General features: G+C 40.0%; 1 protein-coding gene across 1 annotated transcript in view; it reads left to right on the forward strand.

The window, feature by feature from the left end:
* Window positions 1–330: 330 nt before the first annotated feature.
* Window positions 331–27,854, forward strand: part of rsrc1 (arginine/serine-rich coiled-coil 1) — a 279,588-nt gene continuing 252,064 nt past the window's right edge. Inside the window, exons 1-4 of the mRNA XM_078410060.1 lie at window positions 331–460; window positions 4,672–4,710; window positions 11,858–12,070; window positions 16,372–16,500. Of these exons, the coding sequence (XP_078266186.1) occupies window positions 11,889–12,070; window positions 16,372–16,500 (311 nt within the window). The 5' untranslated portion in view covers window positions 331–460; window positions 4,672–4,710; window positions 11,858–11,888. The remainder of the gene's footprint in view (window positions 461–4,671; window positions 4,711–11,857; window positions 12,071–16,371; window positions 16,501–27,854) is intronic.

Genomic DNA, 27,854 nt, shown 5'->3' on the forward strand with positions numbered 1-27,854 from the left:
ACCAAGTAATCCACATTAAAGATACTTAAAAGTTAAAACTTATTTGCCTGTTTTTATGGTTATAGGTTTCGAGTGCTCAAGATCTTTTGGGAGAGTTTGTCCATCTCTTTTGGAGGAAACAAAGTTAGTTGGACTCTCCAAATGCATGCATCGGTGTGAATCCTTCTTCGTAATTGATTGAAATGAAAATCTCACTGTAGTTTAGTCCGGCCGCACTGTTAATTGTGGTAAATCGGAGATAGTGTAGTTGCAAACTTCTCCAGGGCCGGTCGGTGCATGGAGCAAGCTCATTCGGTCGGGACGGCGCCTGCCCAGGAATCGATCGATGGCTCGGGGCCGATTGTGTGTCCTTGGGTTTGGGCTCGGCGATCGGCAGAGCGGGTCTGACAGACATGGCGTCGTCCTCTCGGCGGGGACGGCGGGGGGTTGCCGCTGTTGAAGCCTAGCCGCGAACGCACAGGTACCCGTCCGCTCTATTTAACGGGGAATATCAAGGCAGCGACGATTAAACATCCATGCCCGGCGGTCGTTTTCGCGCGGGGTTTTAGTCCAGCGCCGTGCGCCGGGGATGTGTAAACACTGAGGCCTAAGCTAAAGCTGGCGCCCCCGGCCCCCGCCGCCCCCTGCCCCCTACCCCCGGCCCCGCCGGCCCCCCGGCCCCCTACCCCCTACCCCCGGCCCGGCCGGGGAGACTTTCTCCGTCGCCGGCGATCCCGGGGAGACCCGCTTGTCGCTGAGGGCCCCGGGCGCGGAGATTGGCCCCTCTCAGGAGGGCCCCGGGGAGAACCGCGGAACGTCCACGGCGGGAACCCGGGGAGATCTGTCCATCCATGGCCCGGCCCGGGGACCGACTGAAGTCCCGAGGGTCTTCTCTGGGGTGGCTTGGCCTTGGCCAAGAAAGTAAAGAGCCTGGAGGCTGGGAATTGGTTCGGAATCGCCCCGTGCAGCGCCGGCATGGCATGGGGCAGGGTGATGGGTAACCCCGACCCTAATGTGGGGGTAGATGATGTGGGGGTGGATGGTGTGTGGGGGTGGATGATGGTGTGGGGGTGGATGATGGTGTGGGGGTGGATGATGGTGTGGGGGTGGATGATGGTGTGGGGGTGGATGATGGTGCGGGGGTGGATGGTGCGGGGGTGGATGGTGCGGGGGTGGATGGTGCGGGGGTGGATGGTGCGGGGGTGGATGGTGCGGGGGTGGTGGATGGTGTGGGGGGGGGGGGGGGTGGATGGTGTGTGGGGGTGGATGGTGTGTGTGGATGCTGCGTGGGTGGATGGTGTGTGTGGGTGGATGGTGTGTGTGGGTGGATGGTGTGTGTGGGTGGATGGTGTGTGTGGGTGGATGGTGTGTGTGGGTGGATGGTGTGTGGGGGTGGATGGTGTGTGGGGGTGGATGGTGTGTGGGAGTGGATGGTGTGTGGGGGTGGATGGTGTGTGGGGGTGGATGGTGTGTGGGGGTGGATGGTGTGTGGGGGTGGATGGTGTGTGGGGGTGGATGGTGTGTGGGGGTGGATGGTGTGTGGGGGTGTGGGGGGGTGGATGGTGTGTGGAGGATGGTGTGTGTTTGTTTTGGGGACTGGTCTTCTGTGGTAGGGTGAGGGGATCTTCTGCGGGCAGGTTGGATGCTGGAATTGAGGGAATCATAACTAAAGGATGATAGTGTGGTGTGGGATGGTGTATTTGGCCTCGTTAAATATGTTGCTTAACATATGTTGATGTAGTTTTACTAAACATAAAGTAAATTAATCTGCACCTTTAGCAGAGGCAGCAGTCTGTCAGATCTTTGCCTTGATCTGAATATGATAAACACACTCCTAGGACACTGAACACAGAACGTGTTGTCGTACGCAATCACAACTAGTATTGACTCTCCTGATGGAAGTGGGTCTAGAAAATCTACCGCAACATCTTCCCATGGTCATGTCGGTAACAATGTGCGTCGTATTGGCTCAGGTGGATTGGGTCTGCTTACCATCTAGCATCTATGGCATGACTTCACATGTCATTCCGCATCTTTTTCCATCCCTGGCCACCATACATTTGTATGGAGATTTGGTTTAGTTCCCATTACTCCTAAATGTCCTCCTCCACCAGTTCATCATCTTGATTCTGGTATAGCACAGTCTCCTCCTCAGAATCGTGTATTCTTGGCTCCTCAATTTGGTAGTCTTGAGTCTGATCCCCCACAGTCTCAGCAACAGTCTGCAGCGTCCCTCAAGGTGTGGATCTGACACAGTCCATAACAGCACAATGGCCTTTTTCTCTCCATGTACCAGCCTCAACTAGAAGTGGAGCTGTGGAGCAACTTGTCTGTTTGTGGGGCGTGTTCCCAACATGTGATGGGTAAACAGCATCTGAATTGGTGCTAAAAACAATGCTTTTGTGGGTGTTGTGAGCGGGCGGATCCTGAAATTGACAGCTTTTCATTCATTGGTGAGATCTAGCATTGGAAAATCATACATAATCTCTGTAAAAGTGCCCACCAAATCAAGTTTACTGTAACATTTGGCAGTGTCTCTGGAGATAAAGGGTAGGTGACGATTTGGGTCGTGATCCTTCTTCAGTCTGATTGTAGGTGGGGGGTGCAGGGGAACTGGAAGCAAGATAAGACCAGGACAAATCAGGGCTGGCAGCAGATGATGTCAGGTTTACTGGTAGGCCAATCGTTGGCTAGCAATGGAGTGATCCCAAGAGAGATACATCGCTGCGAACTGTGGAACTGGTTAACCAACCTTTAGTGGAGAAAGAGGATGGGGGTGGAGAAGAGGGAGGGGGAGTGGAGAAGAGGGAGCGGAGGGGGGCGGGTGGAAAGACTGAGCAGAAGGGGGGTGGTGATGAAGAAGAGGGAGCGGGAGGGAGGGGGTGGGTGGTGAAGAGGAAGTGCAAGGGAGGGAGGAGGGGTGTGTTTGTAGAAGTTACCCCAAATTAGTGAACTCGCTGTTCATACTGATTTATTCACAAAATGCTGGAGTAACTCAGCAGGTCAGGCAGCATCTCGGGAGATGTGAATAAATCGATTTGTACCAGCATCTGCAGTTATTTTCTTATACTCACTGTTCATACTGCTGGGTTGTAAGCTCCCTAAGCAAAATATGAGGTGCCGTTCCTCCTATTTGCATGTGGCTTCACTCTGGCAATGGAGGCGGCCCAGGACAGAAAGGTCAGTATGTGAATGGATGGGGAGTTAATATAGCTAGCAACTAGGAGATCCAGTAGGCCTTGGCAGTCTGAGCGCAAGTGTTTAGTGAAACAGTCGCCGATGTAGTGGATGCTAATTTGGATGCAATAGATGAAGTTAGAGGAGGTGCATGTGAACCTCTGCCTCACCTAGAAGGATTGTCGGGGTCCTTGGATCAAGTTGAAGGAGGAGGTATAAGGACAGGTGCTGCATCTCCTGCGTTTGCAGGGGAAAGTGCCATTGGAGGGAGTGGTTTGGGTGGAACGGGATGAGTGAGCCAAGGAGTTGTGGAGGAGTGGTCTCTGCGGAAGGTGGAAAGGGGTTGAGACGGGAAGATGTGAATAGTGGAGCATGATGTGTTGGTTGTGGAGTCTGGGAGCATGAAAGGTGAGGACCAGGGGAACTGGTAGCGAGAGCAGGACTACGGGACCGAAAGGAGACATGTGAGAGGGACCCAATTATGACAGAAGGGGAGAAACCACATTTACTAAAGAATGAGGACATCTCGGATGTCCTTGTATGGAAAACCTTATCATGGGAGCAGATGCGGCGGAGATGGGGGAATTGAGAGTATGGGATAGCATCTTTCCAAGAGGCAGGGTGGGAAGAAGTGTAGCCCAAATAACTGTGGGGGGGGGGTGGGTGGTTATTGCTAATGTCCAAAGTCACGGAAGAGTGGAAAAAACCCAGAATGGATACACATTCATGTTAAATTACACGGGTCAATATGTACACTTTTACTTTTGTAATCTATATACTAAAACTCTCGTTTGTTATCTTGTTTGTGACTGAACTTCAGCCAAAACGGTACACGATAGCGCAACAATTTTAGGCCCACCTTACTCACCATTGTCACTTTAGTGATAATGCAAGTAGTTTTATTGAAATCGGTGTTATATTTTTAAAGTTATTCACATTTTAAAGTTTAAAAGGAGGGGAGGGGGAGGGGGGGAAGGTGGGAGTGGGGGAGAAGGGAGAGGGGGTTGAGGAGAGATGGGGGGGGGAAGACAGGGTGCTGCACCAATGCAGGAGAGGTTTGGGCCCAACGGGTCCACTTTGTCTAGTTAGTATTATTAATCAGAACTAAAGGCAGAACCATATCCCAGAGCATCCAAAGCATCTTGAAGCATTTAAATAACATAATTTGGATGCTCAGAGGTCGTGGCAAATGCTTTCATTTGTTGTTGAGAGATTGCTGAAATCTGTAAAGATGAAAGCCGTAAGATGACACCTAGAAAAATAAACTATGTTCAGACAATCAAAGGGGAAATTATGATTGAGCAGGTTGTGCAATGGGGAACCTTTGGATGTAACATTTGGATTTTGAGAAAGCAGGTGGTAATTCATAAGGTTAACAGATAAATGGTAAATGGATCACTACTATGTTTGGAAACTAACTACAGTGATGCAACAGAGGTATTGTGTTCATTTACTGACATTGCAGACAGGTTGGAAAAGCTTCCACTATTAATAGGTACATTTTGTCTTTTATAGGATACTTGGAAGCGTTAGTTTGACACAGATTCATTTCAGGTCAGTGAAACTGAAAATGTATTCAAATGGAATCATAATTCCTTAAGATATGGGGAAATACTAATGAGTTATTTTTATATTTGCATTCTTTCAGAAGGATTGAATTGTGATTGGTATTCTTTTTATTTCTTTCTCTTGTTGGAGACTTACTTGCCTTTTTTCCACACGTTAACTAAAACATGTTTCTGCTGATACTTGGTCCAAATGTTTGCTCTTGGTTCAGTGCAAGTAAACTTATTTCCTATATAAATGAGTCCTGCATTTATTTTGATATTTCTTACTTACAAAAGAATCTTTAAAAGAAAAAAGGTGGAAATATTGCTCCATTGTTTTGGGTTATTTTCGTTTCAGTCTTTCTATCAAAAAGTTTGAATTCAGATCACAGGAAAACAATCTGCGTCTTTGCTCATGGCAGGTAATCGTGAGGCTGCAATTGGGACACTTAGAATAATCATTCACAGGATAATTTCTCTCTAAATACTCCAGGAAGTTGGCTTGACAATTCACTGGCTTGCAGATGACTTCAAATAACAATTAAGAAAGAGTTATGACAGAGTGTGGTTGAAGACATACAAAAGGCAGAGCGGGTAAGGATAGTTAGTTATTATTGAACTAGTAGGACTGTTATCAACATATCCCAAACGCATAAAATTATTCTCCTGAACTAGCTTGCTATGCACATATGATGGAAAATCTCTCATAACAAAAAAAACTGATTTTTGGGAATAACGATTATGAATTGTGCATCAATATTTGGAAAAATACTTTTTCGGTTAAATGAACGAATACTAGTGAAATCATAGAACATGTAACTCACCTAATTGAGTGACTTACTAACTTGATTGAGGTACTTTGAGGAGGTGATGAAGGTGATCGATGAGGGTGGGGCAGTGGATACTGTCTACATGGATTTTATGAAGTCATTTGATGAAGTTCCCCGAACATTAAAATGCACAGGGTTAACAGTGATTTGTCATGTGGATTATAGCTTAGTCGTAGCTTACTGATAGTATACTGAGGCTTGTGGTGGAAGGACAATATTCAGGCTGGACGTCTGTGACCAATGGAGTTCTGCAGGGATCTGTGCTGGAATTTCTACTGTTCGTGATATATATATAAATGACTTGGAAATAAACATAGGCAGGCTGGTTAGTAAATTTGCAGATGACACCACGATTGCTGGAGTTGTGGATTGAGAGGAAGGCTGTCAAAGAACGGCTTCAGAAATGTGTGGAGAAATGGCAGATGAAGTTTAATCTAAGCAAGTATGAGGTGTTGCACGTTGAGAGGTCCAATGAAAGAGGAGAATTTCCAAATAATGAAATGACTCTTAACAGCATTGATGTACAGAGGGATCTTGGGGTCCAAGTCCATAATTCCCAGAAAGTGCCAACACAAGTAGACAGTGGTTAAGAAGGCATATGGCATGCTTGCTTTCATAGGTCGGGGCATTAAGTATAAGAATCAGGAAATCATTTTGCAGCTTTATAGGACTTTAATTAGACTGCATCTAGAGTACTATGTGTAGTTCTGGTCGCTCCATTACAGGAAGGATGTGGAGGCATTGGAAAGAATCTGGAGGTAGATTACCGGAATGATATCTGGATTAGGGAGCATTAGCTACAAGGTGAGGTTGGACAAACTTGGATTGTTTTATCTGGAACACTGGACATTGTGGGAAGACTTGATACATGAATATAAAATGATGAGAGGCATAGATAAGGTAGACAGTGAGAACCTTTATTCCCCAGGATGTAAAAAAACAAATACTAGAGGGTTTAGTTTTAAGGTGAGAAGGACACAGTTTAAAGGAGATGCGGGGTATTTTTTATTTTTACACGGATTTTTAGGGATGAGTGCCTGGAATGCACTGCTGGAGATGGTAGTTGAGGCAGATATGATAGTGGCATTTAAGAGTCTTTTGGATTGGTATATGGATATGCAGGGAATTGAGTGATATAGATTATATGCAGGGTGATAAGAGTTGGTCATGGCATTATCGGCACAGACATTTTGGGCCATTGGGCCTGTTCTTGTCTACTGTTTTATGTGTAGGAAGGAACTGCAGATGCTGGTTTACACCAAAGAAAGACACAAAATGCTGGAGTAACTCATAGAGCAGGCAGCATCTCTGGAGAAAAGGAATGGGGACTTTTCAAAATGAGACCCTTCTTCAGACTGAGAGTCAGGGGAGAGGGAAACTAGAGATATGGAAGGGCAAGGTGTAAAAATGACAGATCAAAGCAGACGTTGATTAAGGAAATGTAGAATGGTTATACTGTTCTATGTTCTATGTAAGAAAACTCATTGAGTTGTGTCACCTGAACAAAACTGTTCTGCAATGTGATATGATGATAGCTGAAGTTATGACTCCTCTTCTGCGCCAATTCCAAAAAGCCCTCAATTCTCTGATCTTCGAAATAATTTTTTACCATGTCATTTAATACCTCCAGTTCCTAATCTTCACAACTTTCTGGGTAGAAAATTCAAGACTTGGTCAGTAGTTTGCAAATTGTTCCCCTTCCTTCCCCCCCCCCCCCCCCCCGCTCTTTCCCCAAACTCTTGTAATTTTTTCATCTTCAAATATTTATCACTTCCCTTTTTGCAAATTACTATTGAATAAGTTTATCCCTTTAACTCTACTCTAACCATAAATGATATTGGAAGTTTCTGTTACTCACTGCAGAACAGGCCAAGTGTTTTCCAGTTTCCATGTAAATGAAGTCTCTCATCCCAGGCTCTGGTTTAGTATTTCCTCTGCACCTTCTCCACATCTGTCAAATTGTTCCTAAAGTGTAGTGCCTGGAATTAGATACCTTTCAAATGAAGTCTTACAAGTGCAGCTAATGTGTCTATAAAGCTTGAGCAAGTAAGACTTTCTTTGTTCTGGTTATGCATATGACAAATAAACACTCTTGAAACTCAAACCTCGCTTTAGCCACCATGTCCCACAATCTAGTAAATTAAACTAAACCTGACTGATCTTTTGAAAAAAAGTTGTTACTGGATCCATGCGACTGCCACTAATCTTCCTATTGCCTGTAATTGCATTGTTTCAATCAAAAGTCTGCATTTGGATAATGTCCTTGCATATGCATCACCATTCCTTCTGTAGCGACACCAAAGCATCATCACCACTGGCTGAGAAAGCAGATAATTATGTTTTCAACAGGAAAGAAATCCCTTTCATCGGATACTGGGCGGATTTCATTGTGGTGTCCACTGACATAGCTCGGCTCCTGCTGAGTTCAGCTGTTGTGTAATAATCTTTTACATAAGGACAAGAGCAGCTTCATGTCATATGTAAAATGTACGTGTTAGGGTATAAAAATGCCAGAGAAAATATTTTGATCAATCGAACAAATTGCAGAGGAGTGAATATGGTGGGACTGCCCCAGTTCTCTTTAAAAACGTCACAAAATTCTGTGATTGATATTTTATTCAAGCAGATGGCACCAGTTCCAGGTACCATGAAGAAGAGTCTCGTCCTGAATCATCACCTATTCCTTTTCTCCAGAGATGCTGCCTGAACTGCTGAGTCACTTGAGCTTTTGTGTCTATCTCCAGTAGGCAGATTTAATTTGGAGACCACAATTAAAATTGTGTAACGAAGTAGAATAATTTTTGAAGAATTTAACCCTTAAATTTAGACACTGTTTATAAGGAGTTAAATGCCAGCATTGCCTACAGTTACAGCTCATTTTTGTTTATATTGGTGTAACAGTTAGTAGGTTTGTCTGACAATCCAGCTTCTGGGAGTGACCTATCATTCTGTTGATTAATTATTCTATGGATTTTTTTCCCCAATAAGTTTGATTTGGGACTCATTTTGAATTTAACGGACAGTTGTTTAAATTGACATAGTTTAGATAATAGTTTTGAAATTACATCAGTTAGCCTTCTCTAATGACTGATTTATCTTGACCACCAAAGTTAGGTGATACATTGGTGAGACTTTTGTGCATGGAAATTAGGTACTGCATTACTTAGCAGAGAGGTAAACAGGTTTCTCTCGGCAAGTATTTATCACCCCTTTTCAGAATTACTATTGTTTATCCTTTTAACTCTATCCTAGCCATAAATGATTTTGAAACATTCTGCTAAGCCACCTCAGGGTATTTATTACTCACTGCAGAGCAGGCCACATTTTCCTAGCTTGATTGCAACATGGAATTAGCCAGTCTTTTTTGTAAAAATACTGCTCTCATTTTATCTGTTTGCTGTTTATCATATTTGTTTGGCAATTTGAAAAAAAAAATATGGGATCACAGTGATGGAATTGTGTCACCTTCTAGAAGTAATAGATTAAAATTTCAAGTTGAGATGATCTGAAAATGGCAAATTATGTCTAGATTGGGGGTTGCAACTATTTTCTTTGATAGAATATTTGGGCTCACCTAAAGTTTTAATAATGGTAAAAGATCAAAGACAGAATAACTGATGTGTGTGTGTTGGAAATGAAATTGCTTTTTATAAATAGATACTGAACTAAAACAAGCGAAATGTGCGACACTTTTAATTCGAATCATAATTCAGTCAAATGCCTTGCAGTTAGTGCTCAGATTAAAACATGGTGTAAATCAGGTAGACAAATCAAGTTATAGTCATTTTGGAATGGAAATATCAACTAATATTTAATTGCATTCAGTTGATATTAGGTTCTTGTTGATATTTAGCAAAATTATTGATGTAGACTTGAGTAGCTTTGTATAATATCCTAAAGTATCTGTGTGCACTTTGGCTCCTATTAGGAGTAGCAATCAGAGAATTTAATTATTGTCATTAATTAAACTTTTAAAGTAAATTCCATTTAAGAGTTGAAAATGTGCCAATGTTGGCTAATTCTAAGAATGTTATAAATTTGCAGAGAATTCATATAATTTTGTGTTGGAAAAACAAGTTTGTAATAATGCACCATTCATTACTTGTTAGATACAGAAACATCCATAATTGTAGTTAGCAAAGCAATGTAAATTTAAAAAAAATTACAAATGCTGGAAATCTAAAATAAATTTCTGGGAATATTCTGCAAATCAGCTAGCATCTGTGGAGAGAGAACAGACATTCACCTATTTCTTCCTAGCTTGATTTTTGTTTTCTGTGTGATAGAGGTAATCGTTCCTTTAAAATAAATAAATTGCTACTTCATCCCCATCTCTCGCTTTGTACATTATTATTCCCAAATTGTACTGTTCTCAACTATTTTTGATTGCCGGGATCCTTTTTGTGTATTAGTTAATTGGTTTTAGTTTATTGTCACGTGTACCGAGGAACAGTGGAATGTTTTTGTTGCATGCTAACCAGTCAGCGGAAAGACAATGCATGATTACAATCGAGCCATTCACAGTGGAAAGATACATGATAAAGGAAATAACGTTTTGTGCAAGATAAAGCCAGTAAAATCCAATCAAAGATAGTCTGAGGATCTCCAATGAGTTAGATAGCAGTTCAGGCTGCTCTCTGTATTTCTCGTGAAAAGCTTTAAATCAGTATCCAGCCAATGGGAACAACTTTGCTTTGTTCAAATCTGTCATGATCTTGTATTCCTTCATCAAATCCCCATTCAATCTTGTTAGCTCCAAGGAGAATAACTCCGTGTGTGCAAAATTTAGGTCAATGAGGAAAGTACTAGCTACATACAATTCCTTCTATCCACACCTGGCTTGCTGACTTGGCAAAATTTATTCTATGGCTGAGTTAAATGTAAATGAACATGGCATTACTTTTATCAGATCCTGGAATTTTCACACAAGATATGATAATATATATGATCAGTTAAAATTTTTGGTGCCTGCACGGATGATGGCATGCTTAATGGGAAGCACAGCTTGGGGAATACAAAAGCTGACCTTGCATTTTAGAAGAAACTGATTTGGAAAATAAGAACTGCTCAATGAAACAAGCCAAGGTCTATCTTGTACTCATTCTACCATCCTGGAAATCACATGATATAACATTAATGGAGTTTTTGGCTGATTGTGGCAATCAATCTCTTGCCAGTTACTGTGCAACAGATCCAGACATAAAGCGAGGAAGGACCCAGTGATGGAAAATGTTAATGTAGAAGTGCAAATTCACCTTTCAAACATGCAATACCTATTATGCTATGTCTCAAATTACCTATTTGCTACAACTCATAATGTTCTTTCGCAAAACAAATCTGGATAATTTACACATGGATCAATTAACACTATCTCCTTTCTGTCCCCTTTGACAGTGTGTTTTTTCCACAGATTGACTACTCGTTCAATGGAACAATGTTTTCACAGTGTGCATTAGTTTAGTGTCTCTTCAATCAAAGACTTAATCCTCTAAATCTACTGTTATGAACTATTTATCTCCTATTTAGTTGAATAGTAAAAGTTAAATGCATGTGTAACAACTACGGTTTTAATATATCATGGTTCCGCAATTTAAGTTTAGTTCAACTTGGCATCATGTTCGGTACGGACTTTGAGTTAAAGGTCCTGTTCCCGTGCCATGTTATATATTTTATGAACTTGGTTATACACCTGTCCATACGATTCTTCTAACTGCTGTCACCTTGATTGCTTACTTTCATACTTCTTAACTGGATTGATAACTGCAATATCCATTTTATAAAGTGCCACCAGAACTTTACTAAGCGTGATTAAATGCAATAACTTATATTAAAAAAAAAGTAAAACCACACTCGTTGCATCTGACAGCAACTCAGAAACCGGCATTGTTGGAGACATTGTGCCATTTATCTTAATAATCATCCACACCAAACGTCTTGTGAATGCTTTCTTATTGTAGATCTCAGTCAAGATTTCTGACAGTTATAATGTGAGTGCTGAGCCAGCATTGCTGGATTTCCTGTGATACCTCTGATACTAGCTGTAGAAAGAAGGTATAAAGTGTCTCTCCTTGGGCAATATGTCACTCTATCCTATTGTTTTACTATTTCAAATTAATCATTTAAGCAATTTTGGTCATGATTTACTTTACTTATCACTTTTGCCATTGTTCGAATAGTTTCACATTTTCAGCTTGCATTTGTATTATTTTGATTTAGTTTAAAGTAGAATTGACGGGAATTTAACGTAGGTTAATGTGAAAGAATTGATGTGCCCAACTCAAAAAGGCAGCGCTTGCATTGAATTTCTAAATTTATCTATCGTAGTTCTTGGGGAAACTTTGAAAGAAGTTTTAAAATGGGGCATCACACATCAGACAGTGATGATGACGCAAGAAGCCGTCGTAAAAAGAAACACCGGAGAAAGTCTACTTCCAGCAGTTCTTCAGACAGCAGAACATTCAGCCGGAAAAAATCTAGTAGAAGGACAAGATCGCATTCGCGTGCTCGTCGCTCCCATTCCCACTCCAAAGATAGAAGGTAAGTGCAGTGAAATAAGTAACTGCAATGTACCTGTAAAAAAAAATAAAAAAATTCTATGGGTGTTCACATAGTTTCCACCTGGAAACAAAAATACGTATTCATTTCCAAAGACACAAAATGCTGGAGTAACTCTGGGTCAGAAAGCATCTCTGGATTAGGTGGGTCGGGACCCTTCTTCAGACTGGTTGTAGGGAAAGAAAGCTGGAAGCAAGGAGGGGTGGGATAAGTAATAACTGCAAACAGGTGCCCATCCCCACTCATACCCCCCCCCCCCCCCCCCGCTCACCTGTGCCCCACTTGAACTCGCACCAATTCTCCCCCTCCCCTTCCACCTACAGGACATTCCTTTCTCTAGCGTCGCAATTTGCAACTCTTCAATCCTTTTGTCTCGCACCTATTTTGTTTCATCTCTGGTCTTTGTCCAAACATCTGTCCATCAAACCCACCGCCTTCCTCACCTGTATCCACCTATTGACCTATTGACAGACTAGTGACGGACATTTACTATAAACCCACCGACTCGCACAGCTATCTGGACTACACTTCTTCCCACCCGGTCCCCTGCAAAAAGTCTATCCCCTACTCCCAATTCCTCAGTCTACGCCGCATCTGCGCCCGGGATGAGGTGTTTCACACTAGGGCTTCCGAGATGTCCTCGTTCTTCAGGAAACGGGGCTTCCCCTCCGCCATTATAGATGAGGCTCTCACTAGGGTCTCTTCTACATCCCGCAGCTCCGCTCTTGCTCCCCCTCCCCCCACTCGCAACAAGGACAGAATCCCCCTCGTTCTCACCTTCCACCCCACCAGCCAGCGGATCCAACATATCATGCACCAACATTTCCGTCACCTACAACGGGACCCCACCACTGGCCATATCTTCCCATCCCCTCCCCTCTCTGTGTTCCGCAGAGACTGTTCCCTCCGTAACTCCCTGGTCCACTAGTCCCTTCCTACCCAAACCACCCCAACCCCGGGCACTTTCCCCTGCAACCGCACGAGATGCAACACCTGTCCCTTTACCTCCCCCCTCAACTCCATCCAAGGACCCAAACAGTCTTTCCAGGTGAGACAAAGGTTCACCTGCACCTCCTCCAACCTCATCTATTGCATCCGCTGCTCTAGATGTCAACTTATTTACATCGGCGAAACCAAGCGCAGGCTCGGCGATCGCTTCGCTGAACACCTGCGCTCGGTCCGCATTAACAAAACTGATCTCCCGGTGGCCGAGCACTTTAACTCCCCCTCCCATTCCCAGTCTGACCTTTCTGTCATGGGCCTCCTCTAGTGCCATAGTGAGGCCCGCCGGAAGTTGGAGGAGCAGCACCTCATATTTCGCCTGGGCAGTTTGCAGCCCGGTGGTATGAACGTCGACTTCTCCAACTTTAGATAGCTCCTCTGTCCCTCCCTTCCCCTCCTCCTTCCCAGATCTCCCTCTATCGTCCTGTCTCCACCTATATCCTTCCTTTGTCCCTCCCCCCTGACATCAGTCTGAAGAAGGGCCTCGACCCGAAACGTCACCCATTCCTTCTCTCCCGAGATGCTGCCTGACCTGCTGAGTTACTCCAGCATTTTGTGAATAAATCCACCTATTACTTGCCAGGCTTTGTCCTTCCCCTCATTTCTTCCAGCTTTCTTCCTCCTCCCCCCTCCCCCCCCCCCCAACCACAAATCATTCTGAAGACGGATCCAGACCGAAAACGTCACCAATCCATGTTCTCCAGAGTTGTTGCCTGACCTGCTGAGTTACTCCAGCACTTTGTGCCTTTCTTTGTAAACCAGCACCTGCAGTACCTTGTTTATACACTCGAAGTATTGAGTACAAAGCGAATTTACAGAAAACTCTGCTTTAAGTGTCGAATAGGTCAGGAGGACAACATACGTCTGTTGACATCAGGCAATGGATATAGACGAATAAACTCAAACATCACCTGTTTTAAATTTATTAATTTGTATCGCCTGATTTTTGCAAATATTTTTCAAGATTTATATTTTACAAATGTTTTACCGTGGCAGTTTTTAGTCGAGTAAGTTTTGTGGTTTCAGATATGAATGTCAAATTGTTACTAATCCCATATTTGTTGATGGAATTGAAAATAACAGCTTGGCATATTTCCAATAAGTTCAGTAGATTCAGAATAGCAGTTTGAAGTGAAATTATATCTACCTATTATTAGTTATATAAATCCATCTATTGATGTGAGAGGTTATGAAGGCACCTGGCAGATTGTGTCATAAAGCAGTTGACAAACCAAGTATGGCATTGAGAGCTATCTGCTCTATTACTCTTCAACTGAATCTTTTATTACCCGTAGAGTTTCTTTTTTTTTTGCATTGAAGTTATGTATTACTGGTTCCATCTTTGAAATCTTCAACACATGCAAATTGAAAGTAATTTCTTTAATTCCAAAGACAACTTCAAAAGGAAGTTTACTCTGAATTTGGATGGCTACATCTGCAATTTTAATGGATTTGAGCGAATAAGTTGGCTCCATGAAGGTCTTCGTTAGCTTCAGCTCTGTTTCAATTTATTTTGTGTACATTAGAAGGAAAAGTAAACACTTTCATTTGAAGTAGTCTTTGGAATTAGAGCTGACAATTTATTGTAATTTGTTTGTTTTCAGGATGAAACTAGCAATATTTAATTCTGATGCAAGAATGAAATTCTGTTGGTAAGAGAGGATTCAACTATAAAGTAATATAACAGATAGCTCTTCATGTCATGTTTGGTTTAACAGCTTTATAACAAAAAAAAATGTCAGTGACAATAATAAGGGTTTTGTGCCAATATGGTGCTGTTTTCCTCAGAGAAACATTCAAGTTGAGCCATCTTGCAATAGAACTCTATAAAATGAAGTTGTCACTTTTTGGAGTGACTGCTAGTGCAATTTTGAGGAAATTGTGATAACATTGTTCATTTTAAAGGTGGCTGCAAACACTTGAATCTGACTGGATTGAGAATAAAATGATGATAAAGTGTAGATGCGCCTGAACACTTGGTGTTTAAAATTAATGAAAGTTGGAAATTGACAACAAAATGACACTATCAGATTAAAAATGTGAATGAGATCTATTGGAAAGAATTGTGTTCTTGGACAAAATATAGTAAGTTCAATGGGATGGAACAGATAATAAATAGATTTAGGGTGATATGATGTATTGTGCGTAAAATGTTCTGTCTTGTAACAGTGCAATAATGTTATTTAGAGTGACCACTAATATGGAAACAATTTAAAATAATTAATGCAAATTGGTATTTAACAAAATAAGCATCTATCAGAAAATGGGTGGCACAGCGGTAGAGTTGCTGCCTTACAGTGCCAGAGACCTGGGTTTGATCCTGACTCTGGGTGCTTGTCTGTACGGAGTTTACATGCTCCCCGTGACTTGCGTGGTTTTTTTTCCGGGATCTCCGGTTTCCTCCCGCACTCCAAAGACGTACAGATTTGTAGGTTAATTGGCTTGGAACAATTGCAAATTGTCCCTATTGTTTTTAGGATAACATTAGTGTGCGAAGATTGCTGGTCAACACAGGCTCAGTGGGCTGAAGGGCCTGTTTCCACGCTGTATCTGAAATGTAAACTAAACTAAATGATAATTGTACAATGCACACAATGTTTATCCTTGCTGAAAAAGAAAAAAAATGATCTTGGGGCTAAATGTGATGATTTGATTGGCTGGAATATGATTAATTAACTTTTAGCATGTGCATAAACATTTGAACTGTAAATATAGAACATAGAACACTACAGCACAGAAAAAGGCCCTCGACCCACAATGTTTGTGTCGAACATGATGTCAAATTAAACAAACCCCTTCTGCCTCACATAATCACATGTACTTTCCTTGCATATCTAAAAGCCTTTTGAACGCCATTATTGAATCTGCTTCACCGCCCCTTCCCACCATAATTAAATGATTAAAATATACCAAGTACTGATATTTTGATCTGTCAGGTCTATAGTTGAAGTCGGAGAAATTACTTTATTTACTATTTACATGCATTGTTTCTGTCAGTTGGTCTTGAGTAATGAAAAGGACATTGTTATGTGCTAACCAGTCAGTGGTTACAATCAAGCCATCCACAGTTTACAGGTACATGATAAAGGGAAGAATGTTTAGTACAAGATAAAGTCCAGTAATGTCTGATTAAATATAATCCATGGTCTCCATAAGATTACTATCTATATATGAAGCACAAACAGGTTTCACAATGATTTCTGACTCTTGCCCTTATTCATTAAACCTAAATTAAGTAGAAGCCTTAAGCCTCAACCTACTTTTCATCCTTAATATTTCAGACATAGGCGACGTTCAAGCAGTAGCTCATCATATGAAAAACGGAAGAAACGAAGCAGCTGCAGCAGATCACGGGAACGAGGGAAATCCTACAGATCACGACGATCCAGATCGAGAAGCAGAAATAGAAGGTGCAGATATGTTATCATTTCTGGAGTGCAAGTAACCATAAGCTTAAGTTAATCCTTCCTATAGTCTCTAAACGGTTCTGTTGATTAAAGAGCGTTAAGGGAAGAGGGAATGCAAGGCCTCATGGCTGAATGACAATGTTTTTCTTTATCATCCAACTATAGAGTATTTTGCATGTGGGAAACTGCTTGTGTCAAACGAGAGACTGTCTATCAGTAATGTTGGGTGGCAAGGTGGTGTAGCGGTAGGTACGCTGTAGTAGGTAGAGCTACTGCCTTACAGCGGTAGAGACCCGGGTTCGATCCTGACTATGAGTGCTTGTCTCGTACGGAGTTTGTACGTTCTTCCCTTGACCTACCTGGACTTTCTCCGAGATCTTTGATTTCCTCCCACACTCCAAAGACGTGCAGGTTTGTAGAATTATTGGCTCGGTATGAATGTTAAACAAATTGTCCCTTGTGTGTGTAGGGTAGTGTTAATGTGCGTGGATCGCTGGCCAGCATGGACTCGGTGGGCCGAAGGGCCTGTTTCCGCTCTGTATCTCTAAAGTAAACTAAACTAAAGAATGGAACAATGACAGGGTCATGGTTGTGAAAGGCATTGTAGGACAAGGAGAAAGGCGTTTATCCACCTTTGAGTAAAAAGGGTACAAAAGTCACCAATAATGAAGAATTAGGGATTGAACGTGCTACTCTAATAAGACACTGATTGGTGCTGCCATAAATATGGTAGAGATCACCAAGGAATACTGCCAATTTGAGGCAAGATAGGATATAAGCAGTTTTAAGTGCAGACATGGTTTGAAGGGATTTGGCATGAGAGAAGAGAGAGTTGGAGGTGAGTCATGGTTGGAAGAACTGAAGAGGTCAGAACAAGCCACGGAATTGGAAAAAGACCCGAGTATGGCAGCCCGCAGAGACAGGAATATAAAATAACTCGTCTTATGGGAGGATCTAGAGAGTGACATTGAGAATTTAAAATAAACACAGCTCTAGATTTTTGCAGTTTTACAGAATCCAGTCCTTCAATGACAGCTGGAAATTAAATCCAAAGAATTAACATGGAAAAACAGTTACATTCTCTTAATCCACACATTTGAAGAGATTGATTACATATTTTATGCTCTATGTCATGATGATAAGTGAGTGATTAACAACTGTTAATTTTTCAAGTGTAAATCTCTTCTTGCACATACTGGCCCATTTTTACCAGATATTCCTGTTTTTTAAAAAAGGCGGCACGGTAGCGCAGCGGTAGAGATGCTGCTTTACAGCGAATGCAGCGCCGGAGACTCAGGTTCGATCCTGACTACGGGTGCTGCACTGTAAGGAGTTTGTACGTTCTCCCCGTGACCTGCGTGGGTTTTCTCCGAGATCTTCGGTTTCCTCCCACACTCCAAAGACGTATAGGTATGTAGGTTAATTGGCTGGGTAAATGTAAAAATTGTCCCTAGTGGGTGTAGGATAGTGTTAATGTGCGGGGATCGCTGGGCGGCACGGACTTGGAGGGCCGAAAAGGCCTGTTCCCGGCTGTATATATATGATATGATATGATATGATAATTTGTGGAACATTTCATTCAACATCTATCCACCTCTTACTCCCAAGATCAAACTATGAATCTACCTGGCTTTTTTGGTTCAGTGGGGCACAGCGGGAAACAGTTATGTTCTGGTCTTATTTTGAGCTGAGGAATTCCATACCAAAGAGCTTCTGAGTCATTAGTACTAATTAGTATTCTGTAGCTTTACCTTCTCTCAGCTGGCTGGTTGTTTGATGCAGGGGTTAGTATGGTGGTAAGTGGTGGAATCTAAATTTGCTTGAAATTTTTAAAAAAGGCATCAAAATTGTTTATGGGTATAATAGAGGACATCTTTGAAAGCAGTTATATTTTGGACATTAACTCTTCATCCTGACCAAAGTTGCTGTAGAGACCATTTCTGCTCCAGTATGGAATGAATTGGTTAGAAGGCAACAAACTGAACTTGAGGTTTCGAAGTTTAGTGTCCATATTTGTTCACAGCAAACGTTATTAACAGATTATAATCTGGTGAATAAGAATTAAAAAAAAAAAACTATTTTCCATTGCCTCTCATGTTGGGTATGAAAATACTTAACTATGGTCCTGGCAAAACCGCACAATAAACACAGGGCAAGAAAGCGGAATGAAATGAAAGGAATAAAGGCAAAATATGCAATAAAATTAATGAGATTTTAGAGGGTAAGGTTCATTCAGTATAAGGTTTTCTAGGAAGAGAGTGATTTAACCTTTTGAGGTTGGAAATTCATTAAATCATGTTCACACGCTTTAAAGTGATGGTTTCAAGAAGGCCTGTACTTGTTTGCTGTGAGGTGCCCAGGCTCCACTATTCTGAAATGTACAAGACCCATGGTATCATGCATGGTAGAAAATGATTTACTCGTGCAATTATTCACAAAATCCTACACTTCATCAGCTCCTGCCATTATGGAGGGAAATGGTTGGGATTGAAGATAATTGGGGGAATGATTGGGGGAATCAGTGGTTGGGTGATTGGAAGTAGTCTAAGGAGGTTTATGTTGGCAGTGAGGGGGCGATGAAGGGGTCTGATTAAAAAAATTGGGGGTGCTGTAAGAAGAATTGTGTCGATTATTGAGGGGTGAGTGAAGAAAGACGTGGGGCCAAGAGATACTGACAGATAATTGTAGTGAGAGTCTTTGGTTACAAAGATAAAATAGAAGTCTATTTTTAAATGAGAAGCATAATCTCAAAATCCCCAGCCCTTGCCCTGGTTGAGATGAGCCTTTTGGCTCATTGAACAGATCTCCATGTGGTGCAAAGCTGTTGCAACTTCTCAGGCCTTCAGAATTTCATTCTTGATGCTGGTTCTACGTTATTTCCAAATGATGATGCTCCATGCCTAGCGGCTCCATGCATGTTCGCATTAAAGTGATAACCCGCTGAAGGTGGAATAACACAGAAGTGTTCGATTTGATCTGGAGAATATTACAGGGATTTGTAAGAATCCGAGCACAAGATTATGAATTTTAAAACTGAGGCGTTGGTGAATAAGGAGGCATTGTAGGTCAGTGACCATGCACTTAAAAATGGTAGAATGGATCTTAGTGTTAATTAGTAATGTGTAAGAAGGAACTGCAGATGCTGGTTTAAACCGAAGATAGACACAATATCTGAAGAAGTGTCTCGAACCGAAACGTCACCCATTCCTTCTTTCCAGAGATGCTGCCTGAGTTACACCAGCTTTTTGTGTCTATCTTTAGTGTTAATTAGGATGTACATAGCTCAAAGAAAATATATTTTAAAATATGTTTATGTAATGTGGTTGCATGCTGCTCATAATGATCATCATTTGTTGTATACACACAATTAAAAGAATATATGAGATTTATGCAAAAAGCAATACAAAAAAGTGACAAATTTTGAAAAGAAGTTCAGGTGAATGACGGGGGAATTATTGGAGAACATTATTGTTATGACATTGTAGCAATAACATTTGTGCTTTTCATTTGTTTGGTTACATAAATGCTCAGAAATTGAGATGCCTCAGAACAATGGAACAGTAAATGTAGTTCTTGTACAAAGCTATTTAAGATCCCTGCAAGATAAAATATTAATAACCTCAATGCTGCAATGCAATTTTAACCCAAGCTAGCTAACATTCCTTGCCCTTGCACAATAATGTTTTTGAGTGAATTTGAATTCAACCAATTAAATATTTTGACGTGTTAACATCAATGTTGCTCACGATATGAAACTAGGAAATTAGATATTTGTGGACATGACGACAAGTTGCAAAAATTGATGACTTTTAAATTTGGGCAATAAAAAGTCTACTAATATTAGGCATCCATGACAAGCATTTAATGGAAAGTAACCTTGTTTTACTAAAATCAGTATTCTGTTAATATACTTTTTCCACTTGGATTGTCAACATTTGCTTTGGTCAATAACAGTCATCAAAAGGCTATTCCGTATTCATTTAAGAAACGTTAATGCGATTGTTCTAGAAGTATTTTTGGTATCCTCCTGAGATTTGTAGCCATTGTGCTATGTCATGGTAATAATGTCAGCACTTGCTTAAGTCATGCATATGTCTTATGCATATGTCATATGCATATGCATAAGTCTGTGTTCTTATCCACTATTATCATGACTAAAATACATAGCCACAATAGTATTGAATTAGAAAATTATCAATATGTGTGCTAATGGACAAAGTTTAAAGTATCGTGTGGTTTAAATATTTTGATGACACTCTTGTTTAAATGTTTTGTACATTTCTAAAATATAGATTGCAAGTATAAAATCATTAAGATGGAAGTTTTGTATTTGATTTGTGTAAATATCACAGAATATAACCTGCATGTAACACATTTTGTCTTTTCTAATGTTTGGTTTGTTTAACCAAATAATTTTCTTGAAATTATGTTTTGTAAAAGTATTTTAATAAATTCAAAACATTTAGTTTAACAAAAATATATAAATCATTTTTGATGTGAAATAAATACATATATTACAGAAATGCATTTACTCAAGTGATTTACTTGTCAGGAAGTGTACGGTAACTATGGAAAATCTGAGTTGATTTGGAAAAATGGAAAAATTAAAAATGACTTGATTTTTCATATTGAACCCATATGGTACTTTAAATTTTATAAGTAATCTTTGATATGGAGAAATATCAAAAAAATCTAAGGGTCAGTGACAGCAGATAGTTTCTCAAACTGCCTATATAAGAACTGCCATCTTTCGGCATGACAAAATTTAATAAATCATCCCATTTCCTAATTTGATCATATTAGATGCTGATGTGGAAGAAGCGTTTCAAATAGCAGCTCCTCATTAATATACATCAGTCTAGGGAATAGAATGTAATACTTATGCAGGGATGTCATAGTTACTGTTTCTTAGTTTACTAAGTGGAACAGGTTGATGTGATACTGGGTGTTATTTGTCACTGTCGTATTAAAATGGTTTGGGTCGAGTTATGGAGTCCAAAAAGGCGTCTGCTGATAAATCAAAACTGGATTGAGTGGACAGGAGACAGTGATTGATACTCTGACAGGATATGAAGAAAAGAATCTTGATATAAGAATACATGATATTGAAAATGAGTGGAAAATGGCTCTGGAGTATGGATATTATTCAACAAAATGAGAATAAAAGTGGCATGAAAATATTGCTGAGAGAAAATTTGGATAGTAATTATTGAAATATTACATATAGAGGTACAATAAAAATTGTTTGAAATGCTTTCTCTGACAAATATTTTTTGAATAAATAAATCACTCAGTATTTTTTATTCAAAAAGTATTGAATGTAATGCTATATAAATTTAGCTTGTATTTTGCATATTTTCAATGGACACATTCACAACTGACAGGAAACTTGCTTTTTTAAAAATTCAACCTGATTTTTCACAAGTTTGTCCAGTCTCGTAACTGAAGAAGAGTTTTATTGTAATGCAATTTGAAATTATTAGAAATAGACTACCGTAATACTGAAGAAAAAAATATTTTTTTAAAGGAGGAAAATAAAATTTTATTGTGGGCAATCATCTTCTATAATAGGAAGAGTTTTGGGGAATTTATATTTGTATATATATATATATTTTTAGTAATGTGCATTTTGTATACTTATATGTGATAACACACAGCATCTTGCTCAGAACGTTCTACATAACAGAATTTACTCAAGAATTATTTTTAAGTTCATTTTCAAAAATATGTTCTTTGATGTCAGGTGAAACATTTGAGTACAGGATTTGATCCATTTGGGGAAAGAATTTAAGATGCTTGATAGGTGTCAAATTTTTGAATCCTGGTTTTGTTGCCCTGATTATTGAACTTTATTCTTCATAGTTACAACATATCGTAACAGTTCTTTGGATCTTTTAAGCCAGACAAATTCATTTGCATGTGTCGGAAGGAACTGCAGATGTTGATTTATACCGAAGATAAGACACAAAACTCGGCGGGTCAGGCAACATCACTGGAGAAAAAGAATAGGTGATGTTTCAGATTGGAACCTTACTTCAGACTGAAAGAGGGGTGGGGTGGGGTTGGGGAAAGAGAAAGGAATTTGCTATTGTTTCTTGCTCCAGTCTGCAAGCGACTTTTCCATTTTATTGGTTTTAATGCACAAATAGTTATAAAATAATAGTATTTTAATGTACACAGGAATAACAACTTACATTCAGTACACATATTTAATGGCACACAAGCTTTGCATTTGCAGTTGAAACCATTTTGGCGGAGAAAGGTATCAATTATAAATGAATATCCTCACTTGCCTCAAGTAGATATTTTGTAAATTATTTCCCTGAAAGCAAATACACTGAATTCATCACAGAATGAGGAGACATTTTTGCATCCACTCACATTATTGAGCAAAAGGCTGAGTGAAAGAAAAAAGACAATGCAGGAACAGTAGAGCAGATAAAAGTAGAGATATTTTTGAAGAACAATTTGCATTACAGAATTTGATAGGGGCATTATCTGAAGATAATGGCCAGGATGATATAGATGAAATGATGATCCGAGGGCTGAAAGATAGTCTATGAGAAAAGCATTGTTGCAGATTCAAAACATGACAGAACCAAACATGTACACAATAAAAGTTGTTAATGTGATTTAAGCCAGCGATGAGCATAATATAAAATTGACATCTTCGGGACAAATGATTATGTCTCGGAGAGAGATCATCATACAGCACAGAAACAGATCATTTGGTCCAATTAGCCCATGCTGCCCAAGATGCCCCATCCAATCTAGTCCTATGAGCCTGTATGTAATCCATATCCCTCCATACATTTCCTATCCATGTACCTATCCAAATGTCTTTTAAATGGTGTCATTGTAGCTCTCCCAACTACTTCATCTGGCAGCTTGTCACATATACCCATCACCCTCTGTATGATAAAGTTGCCCGTCAGGTTCCGATTAAATTGATCTCCTCTCACTTTAAACCTATGCCATCTGGATCGTGATTCCGCTACTCAAAACTCTGTGTGTTCACTCCAATTCCTATTCCGCTGATGATTTTGTACACCTCTAAGATCGCTCCCTCAACCTCTTGCACACCAAGGAATACTATCCTAGCCTGCCCCACCTCTCCATATAACATGATCCCATGAATCTTGGGCACTCTTTCCAGCTTAATGGGATCTTTCTTTTCGGAGGGTGACTAAAACAAAACACAATACTCCAAGCGTGGCCTTGCCAACGTCTCATACAACTGTTGCATAATGCATCAACTCCTGTATTCCGTTTCCTGACTGCTAAAGGCCAGTGTACCAAAAACCGCCTCCATCACTTTATCTACCTGAGACACCACTGTCTCACACCTTCTATCTCACAATGTCTCAAACCGTCTGACTTTTTATCTATGACCTTTGTCCACCATCTGCCTGCCACCACCCCCCCCCCCTCATTTGTATCCACCTATTAACTGCCCAGGCTTTGACCTGCCCCTCCTCACTTCCTACTTTCTTTCCTTACCCCTTGCAATCAGTCTGATGAAGGGTCCCAACCCAAAACGTCACCAATCCTTGTTCTCCAGAGACGGTACCTGATCCATTGAGGTTCTCTAGATCTTTGTGTCCAAAGATGACATTTACCTTGGACAAGTGCCAATAGTGTTTTAAGGACAAATGAGCCGAATAAACAATATGGATATAATTGAAACAGCTAAGTTTAAAGTTGAAGAACGTGGAAGCATTTGTAGATTTGATGTTAGTGTTTGGATCAGAAGTTCATAAAAGAGGGGGTAAGAAATCAAGGGATTTGAACAGTGAGATGAAAATTTAAAAACTGAGATTTTGGTGAATTAGCTGCTAGTATATATCAGCAGGTAGGCGGGTGATGGGTGGATTGGATTGAGTGAAATAGAATGGGATAACAGAACTTTGGATGAACTCAAGTACACTGAAGATTCAAAGTTGCAGACTGGCCAGAGCTTGGGACTAGTGGTGTTTAGAGATACAAAGGAGGAAAGGTTTGGATTGTCCTGAGGCATATGTGACACAGGTGCTGATATTGAGGTAAATATAAATTATTTTACTCATTGAGAAAATAGCAGATGAGAAATTCTTCTTGAGCTCAATCTAGTTTTCAGCCTGAGATGGTGGCTCGGGGAAGAATTGTATTAGTGGCTATCAGTCAGAATGATTGGACAAGTTGCATATCAAATATTTTAAAAGTGGTGTGGAGAAAGTTAGCTGTTGTCAGCATTCATTTTTTGGATGTCATTGGTATGGATTTGAAATTGTGGAGAATTAAAGATGGATTCTTGGGGGACAACAGAGAAGGTACAACAGAGAAAGGACTGGACAACCTAGATGCAGGAAAAGTGTTCCCAATGTTGGGGGAGTCCAGAACCAGGGGCCACAGTCTAAGAATAAAGGGGAGGCCATTTAAAACTGAGATGAGAGAAAACTTTTTCACTCAGAGAGTTGTGAATTTGTGGAATTCTCTGCCACAGAAGGCAGTAGAGGCCAATTCACTGGATGGATTTAAAACAGAGTTAGAGAGAGCTCTAGGGGCTAGCGGGATCAAGGGGAGAAAGCAGGCACAGATTACTGATTGTGGATCCATGATCACAATGAATGGCAGTGCTGGGCCAAATGGCCTCTTCCTGCACCTATTTTCTATGTATTTGGAAGGGAAAATGATTATTGGAAAACTACTACTTTATACTATCCCCACCCCCACCACCTTGCCATCATCTCCCATCAGGAGCTGAATAAGGTTTCACTGGTTCTTCAACATTGTGTGAATGTTAGCTCCTTTTAATTGAAAAAAAGTGCATGAGCCGCAGTATTGTCATGTTTTGAATAACACACTACCTTTCGATATTTCACTGTTTGTAATTCGAAACAAGAATGTATTTAAATACTAACTATAAGATAGAAATCTTCCTTCAATTACTTGTGCTATAAACTGCAATATAGTTGCAGCTGTTCCAAGTCAATTTAACCAAATTTTGAGTATAATGTGCAGCTGCTGCTTTGTTGGGAATTCAACAAATCTGACACTCGAAGAATGTCTCCCCCTTTGTCTTATAGAATGTTTTGTGGATACCCTAAGTAATAATTCATACCATTTAAGTGCTTCAGAATTCTGAACAGTAATAAATTTAAAATATTTATGTATTGCATTCTGTTTTCACATTTTGAGTGTACCATTTTGAATGATATCTGCACCATATGTCAGATTTGTATGGGAGATTGTTATGAAAACAATTTTACTTAATCATTCATCTGACCCTATTTCATGTAGTTTTTAATTAATGAACAATGGACGTAAAAGTAGCAGTGGCACTCGTTCAGCCGGTAGCATAATGCTAAGCATTGCAGCTATGGAATTCTATATAAATAGACTTTTTATATTCTCTTATTAGATATTCCATATGATTTTTATTTTTAATATGCTCAAAGCAACTTTGATTGAATACCTTGGATTGTCTAATTATTGATTATTTTTCAGGAGAAATCTTTGCATGTATTGCCGTAATGCGATCTTTCCTTTGTATGTCACTTAGTTCACAGCAAGTGATATATCAATATGTTCAAAAGTTTTTTTAGTATAACTAGAACTGATGAAAGTCAACATTAAGGTTGTGCAATTTTTAAAGAGATATATTTATTTAGGATGGAGAGGGTGTGGGTGATGGGCTATTTAGAAAATAGTCCCACACACATATAGTCAAAAATCTCCAAGTTGAAAGCCATGTTTTTTTATTTGAACAAGTTATCTATACCAGGATATAATTCTGAAATGATTTTTTCGGTTAGATTTTTGCTTCAATTTAAGCTGCTTGAAGTTTTCCCAAATTGGATTTTAAATGCCAATTAGTAGGTTGAATGTAGTAAAATAAAAGCAAATAAAACCAAAATGGCCTCGCCTTATGGCTAGTTAGACTTCTGAGAGGAAAAATGAACCTTTGCTCTAAGCATGGCTTTGAGAAAGATATTCATCATAATGAACACATTAATTAGGACGATAACTATTTATAAGATGATAATTAGAAACGAAGCACAGTAAACTGGGTTTTTCCTGCAATTAATGAAGGATTAATTACTGTAGGTAATGAAGTGGATTTTTAAATGCATTAAGGTGAAGTACAGAGATGTTCAGGGCTTTAGTAATACACATAATTATTTCAGGCTGTTTGAGCATGCTTATGTGAGTTGGCTAATAAGCATCATTGCATCATTATGTATGCACTTAAAAAGACTTGCCACCAAAATGATTGCCTAATTATATCTAATTGGAAGGACTATGTAGTTATTGAGCTGTTTGTAGCCATTTTAATGTTCATTTAACTGTCCTCGGGGCCATGTGATAGAGAAAAAGTTTGAGATATTTGCTGGCCTTGGCTGGCGCCGTTAATCACTTTTGGTGGACCACAGTTAAAAATGCTTTACTTGTGCAGAGGTCAAAGCCTAAAGTAGTCTGTGAAGTTTTCTTTTCTAAGGCTACTTGACTGTATTTTCATTTTCAATTAGTGCAATAATTGTGGGTGTCACTTTGCTTAGCTTTCACAACAGTAGAGTCTTCTTTCATCACTGTCCTTTTTAGTGACACATTAGTATTGATGGAAGCCAAAAGTCCTCTCAGTCTAGGCATGCAGTGAATTTTCCACTGTGGTTTATACCTTGTGTTCAAATCTACTGTATCTTTTTAAGGTTAAGTACTGATTATCTTTTCAACACTGTCAGGTAATACCTGAGATTGACTGTTGAGTGAAATTTCTTTCCCAAGGATACATTTTTTAAAGGCTTTTAACCAAGTCCCCGTGGAGTTGGTTATTGCATTTTAAAATGCAAGTAAAAAGTATCCCATCCAACACTGACATTTTCCAGAAGAATTTTGTTGTGGGTTAGTGACATCCACACTCCAGCTGTTGACAGCTGTGTTCGTTCTCAAGGCCAGCACTTAACCAGAAGTAAAGCGGGACAGAGTATCCACCTCTGCCTTTTACTCAGTGCCTTGGTGGATGTATTACATTCTCACTACCTGTAATTTCGACAGTTGATAAAGCAAATGGAAGTTGTAAGACAGTTTATAATTGTCTGTCAACTATGTAATAAATTAAGTTTTATTCCCTTATTCACATTAACCCAAGTTACATGTGAATTGACATTCCATCAAGTATGTGTATGAGAAAAAAATTATTGTGTATGCTGCCCAGTTGTATTTAATCAAAACACCTGAGTAATGTTGTTAGTGTAGAAATGCCATTCTTATGGCTCAACTGCCCAACTCTAGCACAAAATGTAGATTTGGAATTGAAGGCTAGCTTTTTCTTCCCTTAGGATGAAGAATGCTAGTTTTAACTTTTATAATTATGTATA

This window comes from Rhinoraja longicauda, chromosome 13, assembly GCF_053455715.1.
Source record: "Rhinoraja longicauda isolate Sanriku21f chromosome 13, sRhiLon1.1, whole genome shotgun sequence".
Lineage (NCBI taxonomy): Eukaryota > Metazoa > Chordata > Chondrichthyes > Rajiformes > Arhynchobatidae > Rhinoraja > Rhinoraja longicauda.